General features: G+C 34.7%; 5 protein-coding genes across 5 annotated transcripts; 3 read left to right on the top strand and 2 right to left on the bottom strand.

The window, feature by feature from the left end:
- Window positions 1-5,277: 5,277 nt before the first annotated feature.
- On the top strand, window positions 5,278-6,480 carry EV154DRAFT_51958 (uncharacterized protein). The gene is made up of 5 exons (XM_051602739.1): window positions 5,278-5,498; window positions 5,562-5,665; window positions 5,729-5,829; window positions 5,941-6,141; window positions 6,211-6,480. The coding sequence occupies exons 1-5, from the start codon at window positions 5,376-5,378 to the stop codon at window positions 6,360-6,362; spliced, it is 681 nt and encodes a 226-aa protein (XP_051452861.1). The 5' UTR covers window positions 5,278-5,375; the 3' UTR covers window positions 6,363-6,480.
- On the top strand, window positions 6,433-8,243 carry EV154DRAFT_52000 (uncharacterized protein). Its single transcript, XM_051602777.1, has 3 exons — window positions 6,433-6,676; window positions 6,760-6,852; window positions 6,910-8,243. Exons 1-3 carry the CDS (start codon window positions 6,599-6,601, stop codon window positions 7,966-7,968), a joined length of 1,230 nt encoding a protein of 409 aa, XP_051452860.1. The 5' UTR covers window positions 6,433-6,598; the 3' UTR covers window positions 7,969-8,243.
- A 171-nt stretch (window positions 8,244-8,414) lies between these two features.
- On the top strand, window positions 8,415-9,317 carry EV154DRAFT_52044 (uncharacterized protein). The gene is made up of 2 exons (XM_051602825.1): window positions 8,415-9,059; window positions 9,111-9,317. Exons 1-2 carry the CDS (start codon window positions 8,712-8,714, stop codon window positions 9,207-9,209), a joined length of 447 nt encoding a protein of 148 aa, XP_051452859.1. The 5' UTR covers window positions 8,415-8,711; the 3' UTR covers window positions 9,210-9,317.
- Window positions 9,318-13,447: 4,130 nt separating this feature from the next.
- EV154DRAFT_429083 (uncharacterized protein) lies at window positions 13,448-13,741 on the bottom strand (the record flags this gene model as incomplete). Its single annotated transcript, XM_051596449.1, has 1 exon — window positions 13,448-13,741. A coding segment is annotated over one exon (294 nt), but the record flags the coding sequence as incomplete, so codon positions are not given.
- Window positions 13,742-14,499: 758 nt separating this feature from the next.
- Window positions 14,500-14,891, bottom strand: EV154DRAFT_393647 (uncharacterized protein; the record flags this gene model as incomplete). Its single annotated transcript, XM_051595145.1, has 2 exons — window positions 14,500-14,586; window positions 14,691-14,891. Coding segments are annotated over 2 exons (288 nt in total), but the record flags the coding sequence as incomplete, so codon positions are not given.
- Between the last annotated feature and the right edge of the window lie 14 nt (window positions 14,892-14,905).

The raw sequence follows: 14,905 nt of genomic DNA, 5'->3' as shown, positions 1-14,905 counted from the left end.
GATATTACTCTTGTCATTTAATATTATAACTGTTGATCCCTCTGACTAATATTTGTATACTCGTTATGGAAGGACTAAATTTGAAGATGTTAATTATTTATTATCACCAGGTTATTACATCATGATCCAATAAGGCGCTTAATATTCTCCCTATAACTCTCCCAGTTCTTTATGTAAATGTCCATAGTTTTTCTCATAGACCATCAAGACAATTTTTGAAAACAATTTTTGAATACATTTTAATATGTTTTTTAATTATATTTTTTCGTCCATAATAAAGTGGTATCCAAGTTCTAACAGTATCACTTTTGGTTTATTTTTTATTTTGTTTTCCATGCAAAACAACTGATGGTGTAGCCAGGTCCCCGTTGGGAAAGGTCAGAGGTCTTCGGGTAGAACTATCGAATCTTGCAGTTGTAAACGTCGATGCATATTGCTATGACGTGAGAAATCAATATGATTTCATCTTGGGTCGTCATGGGATGCATGATTTCAGGATCGGAAATGATTGGACCGATCACAGTTTTTACATCTCCACCACTGTGGGCAAAATACCTATCGACGTTTGGTACACCAAGAAAAGCAACTTATCTGTAAAGGAAAGAGATCAGGATGATGATGATTTTTCAGACGAATCTGACATTCCGGACGATTACGAGCTCAAGGAAAATGACGAAGAAGAATTTTTCTTATTAGTACCTACCGAAGAAAAGGTCATCGAAAAGGAGTTCTCCATGTTAGCTGAAGACAAATCGGATAAACAAGCTCACTACTCTCCCTTTCCTAAGTTAGGTCCGCTTTGCAAGAACATCTTACAAAATGTCTTGTTGGATGAAGAAGAAAAGCGCAAGGTCATTGAGATGCTAGAAAAACACCCCACTAGTTTCGGTACCGAGTATGATGATCTTAAAATCACCAATTTAGTCAAGTTTTGCGTCGAAACTGGTGACGCTGCTCCAATCTATAATCGACCTTACCATTTTCTCTCCTTTTCAGAACGGGAATATATGACGGAAGATATTAAGAAAAATGATTGAAGCTAGGATCCTTATCCCTATTTCGCATTCGTTAAACAATGCGGCATATGGAGGTTGGAGCTTTCCTTGTCGTTATGTCAAAAAGGCAAATGGGCAAAAGCGGTTGATCGTCAACTTTTCGAGTCTGAATGCAGTAACTAAACGAGACACCTGGCCTTTACCTTCTGTAGTCGATGTGATCGAAACGCTGTCTGGTATCAATTGGTTTTCCTCGTGTGATATGCTCAAAGGGTTTTATGCCATTGAAGTAGAAGAGACGAGTGTGCCTAAATTAACTGTTGGCACACATTTCGGAAATCACAGTTACAAACTACTTCCTTTTGGATTGTTGAACGCTCTGTATGCGTAACTATCTCGACTTGAAGAAGCTGTATTCATTTCCAATGACGATAATGAAGATGCGTTTATTGATTCAGATCCTACCCAAGATCAGGTCTTTTATGACATAAACGAGGTGGAGATTCTGTCGGAAAAGATCGAGTTTGATGGTGTGGATTCTGAAGGGAGTTTTCGGTGCAAAACTTTCAAAAAGGAAAGAAGGCTATTGAAAGAAATGGCGGTCTAAAAATTGACCACCAGGTTACCGTAAAGAAGCATTGTTGGTGCCAAAGGATCAGAACCATAGGCGTTTTCTGTTGGCCTTTTCCCTTTGTTCCTCAGGCTACCTGATGCTTGATTCCCTATATATGTTTTATACTTGTGGTCTCTAAGCAAAAGACGATTGTTCACCTTCAAATGTCGTATTACTGGTTTACTCGGATGTAACCAGGGTAGGGGCGGCGGTAAATTTTGTTCTGATTGCCTGATGGTCAATATTGACAGGTGGTTTTTTAAACCTCGTCAGTTTGTCTTTAGGAGTACGACCAAAGGGAATTGCTATTTGTCTCCAAAAATGAAAATCATATTAGAGAGGTACATACAGTGCTTCCACTCTCAAGTTACTAAAATTTTGAACAAAATTGCACACTTGTGCGAAGAAAATAAATTGATCACATTTTACAAATGGTTTGACCAATTTCTAGTCAAATAAATTGCGAAGATTCTTTAAGCATGTAGGGAAACAGTTTATGGAATGTTTAATGAAATTCTTCAAATGTTCAACTGGAACATCTTCGCTTCCTTCGACAATTCGTGAGGTGAGATCTTCTACATTATTCGACTTGTTTCTTCTGACTCTATCCTTCAACACTTTTCAAAACTGCTCTATGGGATTAAGCTCTGGAGAATAGGGAGGAAGATACACGGGTATATAAACCCTCTTGATGATTATAGGATCGACAACAGCTTTAACATGGATAGGAGCGTTATCCATTACAAGATGAAATCCCTTCATGTAGTCATACTCATCCATAATATCCATTGTGTCACTAATAAACTGAAAATAATATCTAGTTGTAGTTCCCTTAGGAATTGCTTTAACTGCCGCATCAGTCGTTTTCCGCTTCTGGGCACCCTCGATCCTTCTCTTCTTCGCATTTCCTGTATCTCTTAAAGTTATATATAAATACTGTATGCTATAATAGCACCGATAATGGTATGCGAGACGGCTCTTGCAGAGGGTGTTTACAATAACTGCTTGATTTCGTCGCGTTGACCAACCTCTTGAGCGGCGCATGTTAATGTCGAAGCCAGACTCGTCAATAAACACACAGTTATGCATAAAAAACATTCCCTTCTCAGTTCACTCTTTTACGAACTGGGCACGTTTGTCTAACGTATCGCTGCCGTTTCTTCGCTTAGGATGGCCAGTAACCACTTTTATAGTAAGGTTGCAGTCTTTCCTCATAAACTCAGCAACTCTACTCTTCTTATTTTCCAAGCCCTCAGAGTTCTTTGTCAAGCTCTCAACAGCGTTTTGTATAACAGCTATTTTATTTTTGTCAAAAAAGTTTTGTATAAAGATCTTATGCTCTTCATTCAATTTACTCACAGGCTTGTTTACGCGATTCGTTTTCTTAAGAGGAATACCCTCGTCGTGGTTTTTTTCGTAGATCGTTTTCCATTTTCGAGCAGTTTCATATTGAACATTGGCAGCTTTAGCTGCTTGAGAGGGAGTCATGAGTTTCTCCTTAATAAAATAGAAATATCTTTTGTGGTCGTCATCTGAATAGGTGTTGTACGTAGAGAATCTTTCTTTTTTTGTTGGTGCTTCCTTCATTTCAACGTCATTTGCCTCATCTTCGATCGGTATCTTTTTGTTTTTTATGTATTTTTTCAAATTCGTCAAATTGGTAGAACGAAATGAAGGCTCGACCAAGTAAGCGTCTGGTTCATCTTCAGAATTGTCTACAATATCGCCTCTACCATTTTCGTAGTGAAAATGTTTTTTAAAAGAAATATTTAAAATACAAAAAGTAGGTTAAGTTATTTGTAAAAAGTGGTTATTTTATTTTAAAAAAGCTATTTAATTTAGTTTCAAAAAGCTGGGCAATTTAGTCTCTTTTTCCCGGTCAATTATTTTCAAAAAGTGGGCGGAGTTTTCAAACATTCGGTAAAATGAGAGTGGAAGCACTGTATTATGGAAAATGGTTCAATTCATGTTCCTGAAATGATAGAGCTCATAATTATGCAGCAAGATTACTGTCATAAACCACGTACTTAGCACTTTGCCCCTGACCACGAATCCCCGACTACTGGAATGTTCTGGAATCTCACGCTGAGATTCAACAATGCCAGTGTCCAGAACCTTCTAGGACCTTCCAAGACTATCCATGCAATGAGCCCCCACTTCCAAGAGATTAGTAGTCATGACTCGTTTCCAAGTATCTCCGACGCCAAGCAATCAGTAATTATGACTCATGGGTTTCGGCCGCGTAAGCTGAAACCAACACTAAGACTAATTAAGTAAGCCAAGACATTCTTAAATGCAAACCCATGTTATCTGAAAAGATATAAATACTCCCCCGTTCCATGTTGATTTTTTTGTATTCCTTCCCCTTCCTTGAATAATCAATTACTATTATTAAATACTTCGTAAACCATTCTCCTTTTGTCTTTGTATAACTAGTAGGTATCTTCGGATATAATTGCTATAATATAATCCTAGCCTCGTTCCTGACAATTACACTTTAGTGTATCTTCCACTGTACTCATCCGAATTAAGTCCAATTTTTCTACTACGTTTTGGATTGTTGCCGTCGAATCTTCATCAAAAGTAATTGACTAAATGAGTTTTATGGGTTTCGTTTAGCTTACCGGTAGGTATATCAAGCGTTTTGTTGGGTATTTTTTTTAACCGGGGTTTTTCTAAGGTCTTCCTTTGTATGTCTTTTTCCATTTGCTAGCAGTGCCATAATTGATCTTGGCTGCTAGAGCTGCTTGCATTGGTTTTATAAGCTTTTCTAAAACCAACGCTCACAATCTTCGAGTGAATAGATATCATACTGAAGAACTCTCTCCTTCTTCAGATCAGCCTCTTTCGTCTCGGTGTCGGCTGAAAATCTTGCTTCAACCTGAATGTCCTGGTGTTTTATACATTTTGGAAGATTTGTCAAATCTGTTAAGGGAAATGATATATCCTCAAAGTAACCCGGCGCTTCCTAAACTTGCTCGTCAAAAATATTGCCAGTACCGCCGGTATCCGTTTAAGGTGCGAATAAACTGCTGGAAAATTTTGTAGTGCAATTGGTTTCTAACTTCCAACCAATGATTTCAAAAAAGTGTCCAAATGGCAGTTGAAGCACTGTACCTCTTCATTATTCTAATTCGCTAAAAGAATGTCTTCTATTTCTACAAGTAAGTAAAATTTGCATTGAGGAAGAATGAATGAATTAAGCGTAGTATTTCCTGCAGGTATTAGAGACTATTTGAAAGGAACCAAGAATCACGCCTCACTCGCGCAATTTGTGGATGGTCATAAAGACTAAACCAAATTGTTTATAAAACAATTTGAAAACCAAACGCGAGTCAACACTTTTGCAATTTATATTGCAGTTCTATGCAGAAGCAAGACTGGAGAGAGGTGTTCAAATTGAGAGCAACAGAACACTGGAGACTGGGGTTTTGGTGGCTGGAAGAAGTGCCAGAGGCAGAATCATTCGCAACAATGGTGGTAGTGTAGAAGACACAGAAGATACGGGAGATACGGAAGATACGGGAGATATGGAAGAAGTGCACGAAAAAGCAAGTAATGGTTACAATATAATCGAAGGATTTTATGTAATCCGGGAAGAAGCACAAACATTAGCAGAAAGTCCAGGACTTCTTATAAATAGAAACCTACAGCAATTATTGTATGTATATGTATGTTATGCTCATTTCTTTTACACTAATTAAAACACAACTTCTAGGGCCTTGGATCATATTCTTTTGCTTGTGAAGAAACAACATTTTGAAGAAATGTTGTCTTGTATTCGAAACAAGAATTTGGTATGCTACCATAATGATTTAAAAAAGGAGTTCTTGGAATTGGAATTGAGGGTTGAAGGAAAGTTATTGACAGAATTGGGAAATACGATGGCTGTAAGTTTCGATATTATGCTTGATAATTTGATGCACTACTTTTAACAAATTGGATAACTTTAGATAATCGAACATTCAAGTCGAAAGTACATAAAGTGTCAGATATTTGATATTTACAAAGCAGCAGATGATCTGGATGCCAAGATATTAGACATTTTTTTAGCTTAGTAAGGATTGTTAATTGTAACTCAAGTGAAATATATACTGATATCTGTTATTACTCTGTGTAGTATGGATAAGCTTCCTGATGAACCCTTGTTAAATCATACAATCAAAGAGACTGAATTGATAACAAAGTTTTTGGATCCAATATTAAATGGGATGTTAAATGGTAATGATACAGATCATAATTTTATGTGGTAAATATTGCTGTATTGTCTTTAATAAATATGTAAGCTCAATATAGTTCTCCTTAGGACAATTACACGTAGTACTAGTACAGAGGATGAACGCCCAGATGCAGAGATGGTTATTTTAAAACAAAGAACCATTGATTACAATTTTGGATGCTGTGAGGTGAAGATCAGCGATAGCAGTAGCAATACTATCCAGTTGCATAATGATATGATGAAGTTGGCAAGATTTGGAAAAAAGCTTTGTGATGAAGAGGATTTGAATGGTAGCTTGTTGGCATTGGCAGTTGGTACGTTTATCACGAACATGTAAATTTTTTTCTCTGTATAGTCATTTATTTTTTCTTCTCGCAACAAAGGAATGAAGCTTACGTTTTATATCATGGTGATGCAATACAAACGTTTTCAAACTAAGCTGACAAGGAGTACTATATTATTGAAGATATACGAAAAAAGGCTATCAAACGCGATTACCTGTCGACAGGTTCAGTGGCTACGTTTGAGGACATGAATTCTATAATGCATGGGCTTCAAGAAGATGTAATGTTGGTAGAGGACCTTCAAAACGTATATAACGACATAAAAACAGCGTTGTGTAATTTAACAAAAGTTGATGGCTCGTTCGTACTACCAATCGATATCAAAGAATTTATTCGAAAAGTATACAGTTATTTTTCAAAAAGAAAAACGAAGGATAATTCCTTAAAGCGTTTAATAAGGAAGTTGAAGCCAATCAGCCAAGAGTAAATGCACGAAAGGTGGCGCAAGAACGAAACAACACCTACTTGCAAGCCCAGCTTCTTGGAGCAACTTTTACAAGACAAGGTCTTCATGAATTTGAGCAAGAATATACCAATAAAACCAATCCTCGCTCGACTCAAGCTTCAACAAGTCATCACTCATCTCAGGCTTCAACAACCCCAGAAACGACAGATACCCCAAACCACCACTCACCTCAGACTTTAACAAGTCAAAGTTCATCGTCAAGACCTATAAAGAAGGTAATGTGAATAAATTAAATGATGAAACGCAAGACTAATTATTTTTTGCCATTTCAGACCTGTACCTTGGATAAAAATAAAAAGAGATTCACAATATTCCATCCAACCGCGTATCTGACTTGTCCAAATAAGCCGAAAATACAAAAGTCTGACCGAGAGGCGATTGATGATTTCTGTGACATTGCAATGGAGTTTCTGATCAATTCAAATAACAATAAAATTGGGGAAGCAATGGAGGATTACAAAAGGTACGCCGAGGATAGACACCGATTAGCTTCATTTGATATATTTCCTGGTGTCAGGGATTTCATCAACGAGGCCATGAATGCGGATGAAAAGGACATTGTGAGAATGCTATGGAACAGTAAGATTCGATTAAACTCTACCGGTTCAACTCGTACCTTAATGGATATAATAAGCTACACCCTCACTGATTTTACTTCAAATTGCAAACAGCCATTATCTAGTACCAATAACCATGAAAGAACACCATTCGTAAAATACATAGTTCCAATGTTCAAGTACTTCAGTCAAGAAAGACAATTTATTGAGTTCTGCTGGTGCGAAAAGGGCTTGGAAACACAAGACATGGCTGTACTGGAAAATAATGATTTTGTGATTAGCTTAGTTGACAAAAAATATGCGGATGCATTGGGGAAAAACACCATGACCAGTAACGAAGAATTTTTTGTCGAATGTAGCAGTGGATTTGAGAAAGAGGTGGTAAATCACTCATTGGATGATACTTTAAAACTCTTAGTTGAATGCAGCAATTCATTACTTAATACCATTAAACAAAATAAGAATGCCAGTATCGAATCAATCACAAAAAAGTGCGCATTCGGTGTTCAGGTGATCAAGCAAACACTAACTCTTACAAAAATGACACTCTCAAAATCGGGTAAGTGGAAGCTTGTGGAAGTACGATCTGCCTATGTTCCAACTACCTGGCAATTGCGTGCGAATTGGAATCTCCTCTTCGAGATGTTAGCTACTATTTACCACGAGCTACTTGAACAGCGCGAATTGAATGCTCAGATTGTTAATGAAGTATGCGGCTTGACTAAACTTCCCTCGGTGACCGTTGTCGACCACTTCTCAAATATGAATACTTGATTATTCTCATGTTTTATCTTTAAATAATTGAAGATACCTAAAAAAAATGTTGTATATTATATAATACTGTTAGGAGCGGGGCGGGGCAAGAGCAGAACAAAATGATTATTAAGGTGAGTACAGGAGAAACAGAATTGTATATCGATTAGTATTGATTTATATATATATAAAAGTATGACAGTAGAAAAAGGTTGTTCAAAGAAACAGTAAAAATAGATAAGATCTTGAACACAAAAATAAAAAAAAAATAAACGTGCTGTTATTTATATTAATTGACAGGTCGGGTAAACAAGGGTTCGGGGTTCATATTTACAGAGAAAAATTATAAGTCATATGAGTTTGGGACTTTGTTTGGAATAGCGGGCATGGATACAGATAATTTCGGGGATACATACATAGGATAACATGGGCTGATATTACTAATATTTTACAAGAAAGTTCAAAGGCAGAGGTACAAAGGAAACGTATGTTAAATGGGTTCTACAAGGACAAGGGATAACGGAGATACATTATTTGCAACAGAGACGTTAGACAGGACACAATACTGACGTTTGACAGTGACATGTGTGACAGGAGACAGAGAACAGGGAACAGGTGGAACAAGATCAATGGGCTGGTTGGGTTTCAATAATGGTCTGAGACATTTCTCATGATTATATGCAACTGAAACATAGGCGGTTCATGACAATGTCTCTATGACAAAGTATTGACGGTTGTATTATAGTATTTATATTACAAAAAAGATGTTTTTAGTACTAAAGGCCGCGGGTATTATGTCCAAACTTTTGCCACTCGACAAATCACTACAAACACTTTTTCTGAAATCACCCTCCTTCTTAAAAACTTTCTTTCTAGTTTCCCCATTTTTCCATCTTGTAAAGATACAAGTTATAGAAAACAAAGAATTGTCAAGGGATCATTGGAAGTACCTATCAAGCGCACTGGAAGGGACTTTATGTTTGTGCTTACCGTTCCTGTACGTAATATCTATTGAGTTTAAAAAATCATTATTTATAAACCTGAAATTGTTTTTCTTTCTTAACTATTGTCCTTTTTTTCTGTTTTTTTTTTTGACAAATGACCTTGAAATAGTATGTATAATAATTTATACCCCAAATTAACATAAAAGTAACCTTTTACAGTTATGTAACTCTGTTCGATGTAGTTTACGAATAGTAAATGTTGTGTCTGCGTTCATGGTAGATGATGTTAAAACACTAGTAATAGTTCCTAATGGATAAAGTGAATATAGGTTATTAATATCGATGTTAATAATAAAGTAGCTATGAAAGTGAGCTCCAGACTGGAAGTCAACTTAAGAAACATTATAATATAAAGTTTTTAGGATAAGAAGATAATCAACGATGATTTTAAGAGGGCGTAAATAATATAAAAATAAACTGATTGCCAAGAATAAAAAGAAAAGTAATTATGTAAATATAAACAATATCTTATATACGGTTTTGATAATAAAGAGACTCAAGTCGAGTGTGAAATATGAACTTTGAGTTAAATGTTATATGATAAGTAGAGACTTAAGATAAACAAGAAGTATGAAAGTTGAGGGAAACACAAAGGAGTCAATTACAATTTAATAAGAAACTAGATTTTTAGTCAAGATTAAACTGAAGAGATATTTATTAAGAAAAAAAAAGGAGCGTATTTATGGGAAAGATCCTATCCTGTGTAACACCAAGTCAATTTAGATTTGCTGCAACAATGAACTACATTCTTTTTGAGGTATAATTTATCGCTATAGTCACCCGCATTCCTATTAATATCAATATATTTCTATAGATTTACTGAAAGTTTACAGATAGTAACGTTTGACCTGGACGACTTGTTTCTTCATTAAGGTATGTTGCGTTCTTATCTTTTTTTACTCGTTATTAACATTAGATCTTATAGGTAAGTACCGCGCAGACGCGTTTATCTATAACAGGTGTAACTAATAGCTCCATAAGTTGGTATGGGTTGGTTAGTCTCGTATTTCATCTGTAAAACCATCTTGTGCGTTTCTTTATTCAAACATTTGTGGATCTTTTTCTCAATAAATTAAGGGGTTTCAGTTCTTCCCCGCCGGATTTACACATTTTTTTTACACATTCTGACTTTTAAATTAACCAATCAAAAACACGAAATTTTTTCATAAAAAAAAAGTGTAAAAAAAAAAGTGTAGGAGCTCTTGACCATGTCAAGTTTTTTTTTCGTTTCACACTTTTTTTTTACACTTTTTCACACATATTGAGTTTTAAAAACACGAAATATCATGCTTTAATTTTTTGTATTCATGGCAAAACCCTTTCAAAATTCTTCTCATAACGATTCGTTGTTCTTTTTCCTCTGGAGTATTTGCTTCAATCAAAGCAGGAGTATGCTCTTGTCGAAGCACAACACGTTCCTCATCTTTGCTGTCACTTTCGCCTTTAACAGAAGAAGCAAGTTTCTCCGTAACTCAACAATGTTGTTGCCCTGTGATGTGTCGTATTCAATTAACCTTTTCTTGTGTCATAACTACAACGTATTCAATGTTGCTATATAACTCATTATGAAGTTACGAAATCAGGAACGACTTCATTGGCTCGGATCTTTAAAATTAACGTCTTTCTAAAAAGTGTGAATTTTTTTTTTATTTGGGGGCTCAGTTCTTGCAAAATGTCAAAAGCATTTCATTGGTTCTTAATTATTTTACCGAATGTGTAAAAAAAATGTGTAAATCCGGCGGGGAAGAACTGAAACCCCTTATTGTCTTTCTTTTTCAATATATGACATCTAATTTTTTTGGTTTACAAGGGTACCAACTAGTGAACTGAATACGTTAACAGTTTCATTATCTAATAGTATTATTTGCGAAAACCATCGTTAGTACTTGTCAGTATCGGTCAAATATTTCGATTGCATTTTTAAAAATTCGGTCCAAAATTCGACCGTATTTTTAAAAAATTGGTCAAATTTTTGGACTGTTAATTAGGTTTTTATTTTATTTGTACAGTGCATCTATTTTAAAATGTACAATTTTTGCTCCGATTTTTTAAAAAGAAGAGAAAACGTGGTATTTGACATAGAAAAGTAGTGAGAGAAAAGTATATTTTTATTAGGGGTAAAAATAGACTAAAAGAACTCTGCTGCTATGAAATAATTGATCCTTTTTATATTGCACAACTCTCCTGAGTTTTAATGATGAGTCAACCTTTCTGGTTTTGGAATAGATCTATACTTTGTTTCCCGCCTTGGATTAAATGGATACTACTCGTTAGAATTGTTTCCAGATAACGTTGTCCCATATCAGTGGATCGGGAGCATGAGTATGCTAATAAATCTTTAGTATTACGAGATACTTATTTATCAGATCATGCAACGGTTACTGTAAAAGATGCATACTTGTTTGTCAAGTGTAATTGGCAATAGAACATAATAGTTGATCATTTATTCATTATCTTTGTAATGAATAAATTACGATCCCAAATATAAAATGTCTTATCGATATTTGTATATTTGGTTGTAGAAGCTAGGTATCCATTAATTCATACACTATTTCTTTATACTCTTTATCAGCAGTATAATTATATCAATATATAAGTAAATGAACCATTTATATTAATAGCTGTTCTATTCTCTCTCTGGGTAGCTAATCCATTGAGAGAACTATTAATATTAAGTTTCTCTTTCTTATAATTCTTGATTGATCTGAGAAGTTTCTCTTCTCGATCGGTGATATCGTAACTCAGTGGTATAGCATTCTGTATCCAACTGTCATTCGTATATCGTATTTAGGCCAATCATGCAATCTTTTATATAGAAGTATGTACTCGAAGTAGGAGAAGTTGTATAGCAGTATACAAGCGTATGCTGGTATGTAACATGAAAGGTTGTTTTAATTTCATAGTTTATTTATTTAAACGATTTGCTTAATTCTTCTTAAATGAATCGTACCCAAATACGACAAGTTTATTTATTTAAACAATTTGCTTAATTATTCTTAAGTGATTCGTACCCAAATACGACAGCAAACCCTTTCTCCTCCATGAATTCAACGTGTTTCAAAATTCTGCTCTATTATCTTCCTTATTAGAGAGTTCTTCTTAAAAAATAGTGCTCAACTTATTTTTTGAACACGAAATATTTTACAAATGACAAAAGCAAATTTAGCTTTTATAGTGGGGAGAGCCAAAGACGTTCTGGAGGTGTTTTACAGAGTAAAAATTCCTAAAAATATATCAGGTATCTCCCGTTAAACGTTTTATCGCGATAAATTAGACTTCTCTATCCTAAAATTTTAAAAACCGTCCCAGTAAAAATCAGGCTTTAAACTTCCAAACTGTCCTTTTGAACGAAAATTGTTTATTATAAAATAAATGCTCTGTATCGACGGAGAAAACTACTTAGTCATGTCTCAAGAAATGAATTATCACTGTAATATTCGGACATTTCCTCTAAATATCAAATAATGTAGATTACACGAGGTCCCTATGATTTTGATAGACTAGTGCTTATAACCTCTCTATAACTCTGATAAAATTGTTTATCGCTTTTATTCGACCCTGTCACAATACCTGGGACAAATTTCTTCCCAATCTGTTTCAGATAGTTGTTGTGGCAAACCAGAACAACTGTTAGGACAACATATTATGCTGAAACCTCATATGACATAAAAGTCGAATAGATTTAGAAATACCAACCGCTCCAGCCAACTTTCAACATGTATACATCGACCGTTCAACCCACCGCTCGAAAATTAAAAGACGACCAGTCAGCCCGCCATTCGAAAATTAAAGGACGACCGGTCAACCCGCCGGTCAAAATTAAAAGACGACCGGTCACCCCGCCGGTCGAAAATTAAAAAAGACCGGTCAACCGGCCAGTTGACAATTAAAAAACGACCAGAGAGTGCATCTGCTTTCGAGTAGTTCCTAACGTATGTTGTAACATTTTTGAGCATTCATCTCCGACGAGTACAAGTAATATAAAAGGAAATTTTTCATAGATAGATTTTTTTTATGTGGGTGGATTTTTTTTTTTTTAAGAAAATTTTACAGTGTTAGTAATATTGAGCCTCCAGCCGCGATTTCATAGGCTGTCTCTAAACAACTTCAAATCAATATTTCAGGCCTTTCAATACATAAATTAATTTTAAAAAGGGTCACGCGTCTTAAGAATATACTTTATAATATATATTCTAAATTACAAGTGATTCTACTTAGTAGATAAAAAAGGTTTAAACTCTTTTACTCTTTTTCAGTGTCGGTGATAATAAGCCTCCGGCTGCGATTTCATAGGCTGTCTCTAAACAAGTTCAAATCAATATTTTGAACCTTCCAATACATAAATTAATTTTAAAAAGGGTCACACATCTTAAGAATGTACTTTATAATATATACTCTAAATTACAAGTAATTCTACTTAGTTAATCTGAAAATATTTTTTTTTAGTCTGAATTTTTTGTTGAGCTTGTCTGAAAATAATTTTCATTTGTCTGAATTTAAAGTGATAATACTGTATATTCATTTTTGTCGATTACGATCATTCCGTATACAACACAAGATAATCCCATTATTTGAACCATTGGGATAACAACGTTTTGTATTTTGTTTTCCGGGATATACGGCATTCGTTTTGATATTGTAATTAGATGTACCTTAGTAGTTAATGCAGACTTTAAAAAATCTCTGTACATTTTTGAAGGAGTTGTTGACGAATGCCGTGCCAGCTTTCCAGTAGTGATGTCGAATTCATTATTATGGAAATCCTTAACAATAATTCTGAAGTCCAATTTAAATATGAATTTGACACAGACAAATGTCGTGAATTGGTATCACCCCTACAGAAGTGGTTATTATGATTATGCATGATCTTAACTAAAAATACAGATTGTAACTTATCGTTGTATGAAGTATTCATTTATGTTAAAGAAAAGTTCGATAACTAGACCGCAGAATTTAACAAAAAATAGATGTTGTGCTAAATCACACATACAGATTATACATATAATAAATTCATATCTCATCATCACTGATAAATGATAGCTAAATCATGATCAGGCGTAAAAAAGGAACTCGCTAAAGCCGGTCACTATTTTAAAGTGTCGCGGTATCGTAACACCAATGTCCAAACTCAAGACATGTTATTGTTATTATTTCTCTATTGACTATGCGTAGTACTAATTGTCCAATATAGATATTGTTATTGATAGCATACTCATATTGTTAAGAGTAGTATCGTCAGCCTCGTCCATTCCCTTTATTATAAATACTCTTTACTTTTTCCTCTTCTTAAATCTTTAGTTAACTTTAACATCAATAAACTCTGACAAGAATTCTAATTGATCCTATTGTTTTTTTATACCTTTTTTTTTTCTGCAAAACTATCCTCTTTAAGCATACTTTTGCTACAGATGTCTCTGAGAATTGATTCTGTGAAGTACCATAGAATAATACTGGTTTGTTCACAACTTGTTCAACGCTATGTAGAATAGATATTATATCAATATATCGTTTATATATCATTGTATTATAACCTACATATGCACATATATTATTTTGATACCCTTTCATTTGAATTTGCATAGACGAAAACCTCAGCATCCTTCAAAACCGTTTCACCGTTACTACGGTTTTCGATCTAAAGAGTTTTTAAGAATTTGTAAACATCTTTTAAACAGTATATTATGCTGTTTATATTACCTTTTTGGTACCACTATTCATTTGTTGTATATCACGCTCTACTCTTTTAATCTTAATTCGGAATCCGTTGTTCAGTCGGATGAATTTAATGCCGATGGCTTTAAGTTGGGTAGTGTTACTAAAGTCGATAATAACGTTACGAGATAAGAAGGCAATGCACTTCGACTTCCATTCAGCGAGTTTCATTTCATAACCAACGAAGAGTGATTTCTCCCCCAAAGTTCCTTGTAAGCCTCCAAATACAATCTTTTCAGGAC

Source organism: Mucor mucedo, assembly GCF_025094135.1.
Source record: "Mucor mucedo strain NRRL 3635 chromosome Unknown EV154scaffold_130, whole genome shotgun sequence".
NCBI lineage: Eukaryota > Fungi > Mucoromycota > Mucoromycetes > Mucorales > Mucoraceae > Mucor > Mucor mucedo.
Note: the sequence above shows the minus strand (reverse complement) of the source record. Positions and strands in the feature narration are given on the sequence as shown.

Coding starts and splice junctions, on each gene's coding strand:
- EV154DRAFT_52044 (XM_051602825.1), top strand. CDS start 8,712: ATGTTTTTAGTACTAAAGGCCGCGGGTATTATGTCCAAACTTTTGCCA. Junction 9,060..9,110: donor TGACAAATGACCTTGAAATA/GTATGTATAATA, acceptor AACCTTTTACAG/TTATGTAACTCTGTTCGATG.
- EV154DRAFT_51958 (XM_051602739.1), top strand. CDS start 5,376: ATGTTGTCTTGTATTCGAAACAAGAATTTGGTATGCTACCATAATGAT. Junction 5,499..5,561: donor AATTGGGAAATACGATGGCT/GTAAGTTTCGAT, acceptor GGATAACTTTAG/ATAATCGAACATTCAAGTCG. Junction 5,830..5,940: donor ATTAAATGGGATGTTAAATG/GTAATGATACAG, acceptor GTACTAGTACAG/AGGATGAACGCCCAGATGCA.
- EV154DRAFT_52000 (XM_051602777.1), top strand. CDS start 6,599: ATGCACGAAAGGTGGCGCAAGAACGAAACAACACCTACTTGCAAGCCC. Junction 6,677..6,759: donor AGCAACTTTTACAAGACAAG/GTCTTCATGAAT, acceptor CACTCATCTCAG/GCTTCAACAACCCCAGAAAC. Junction 6,853..6,909: donor CGTCAAGACCTATAAAGAAG/GTAATGTGAATA, acceptor TTGCCATTTCAG/ACCTGTACCTTGGATAAAAA.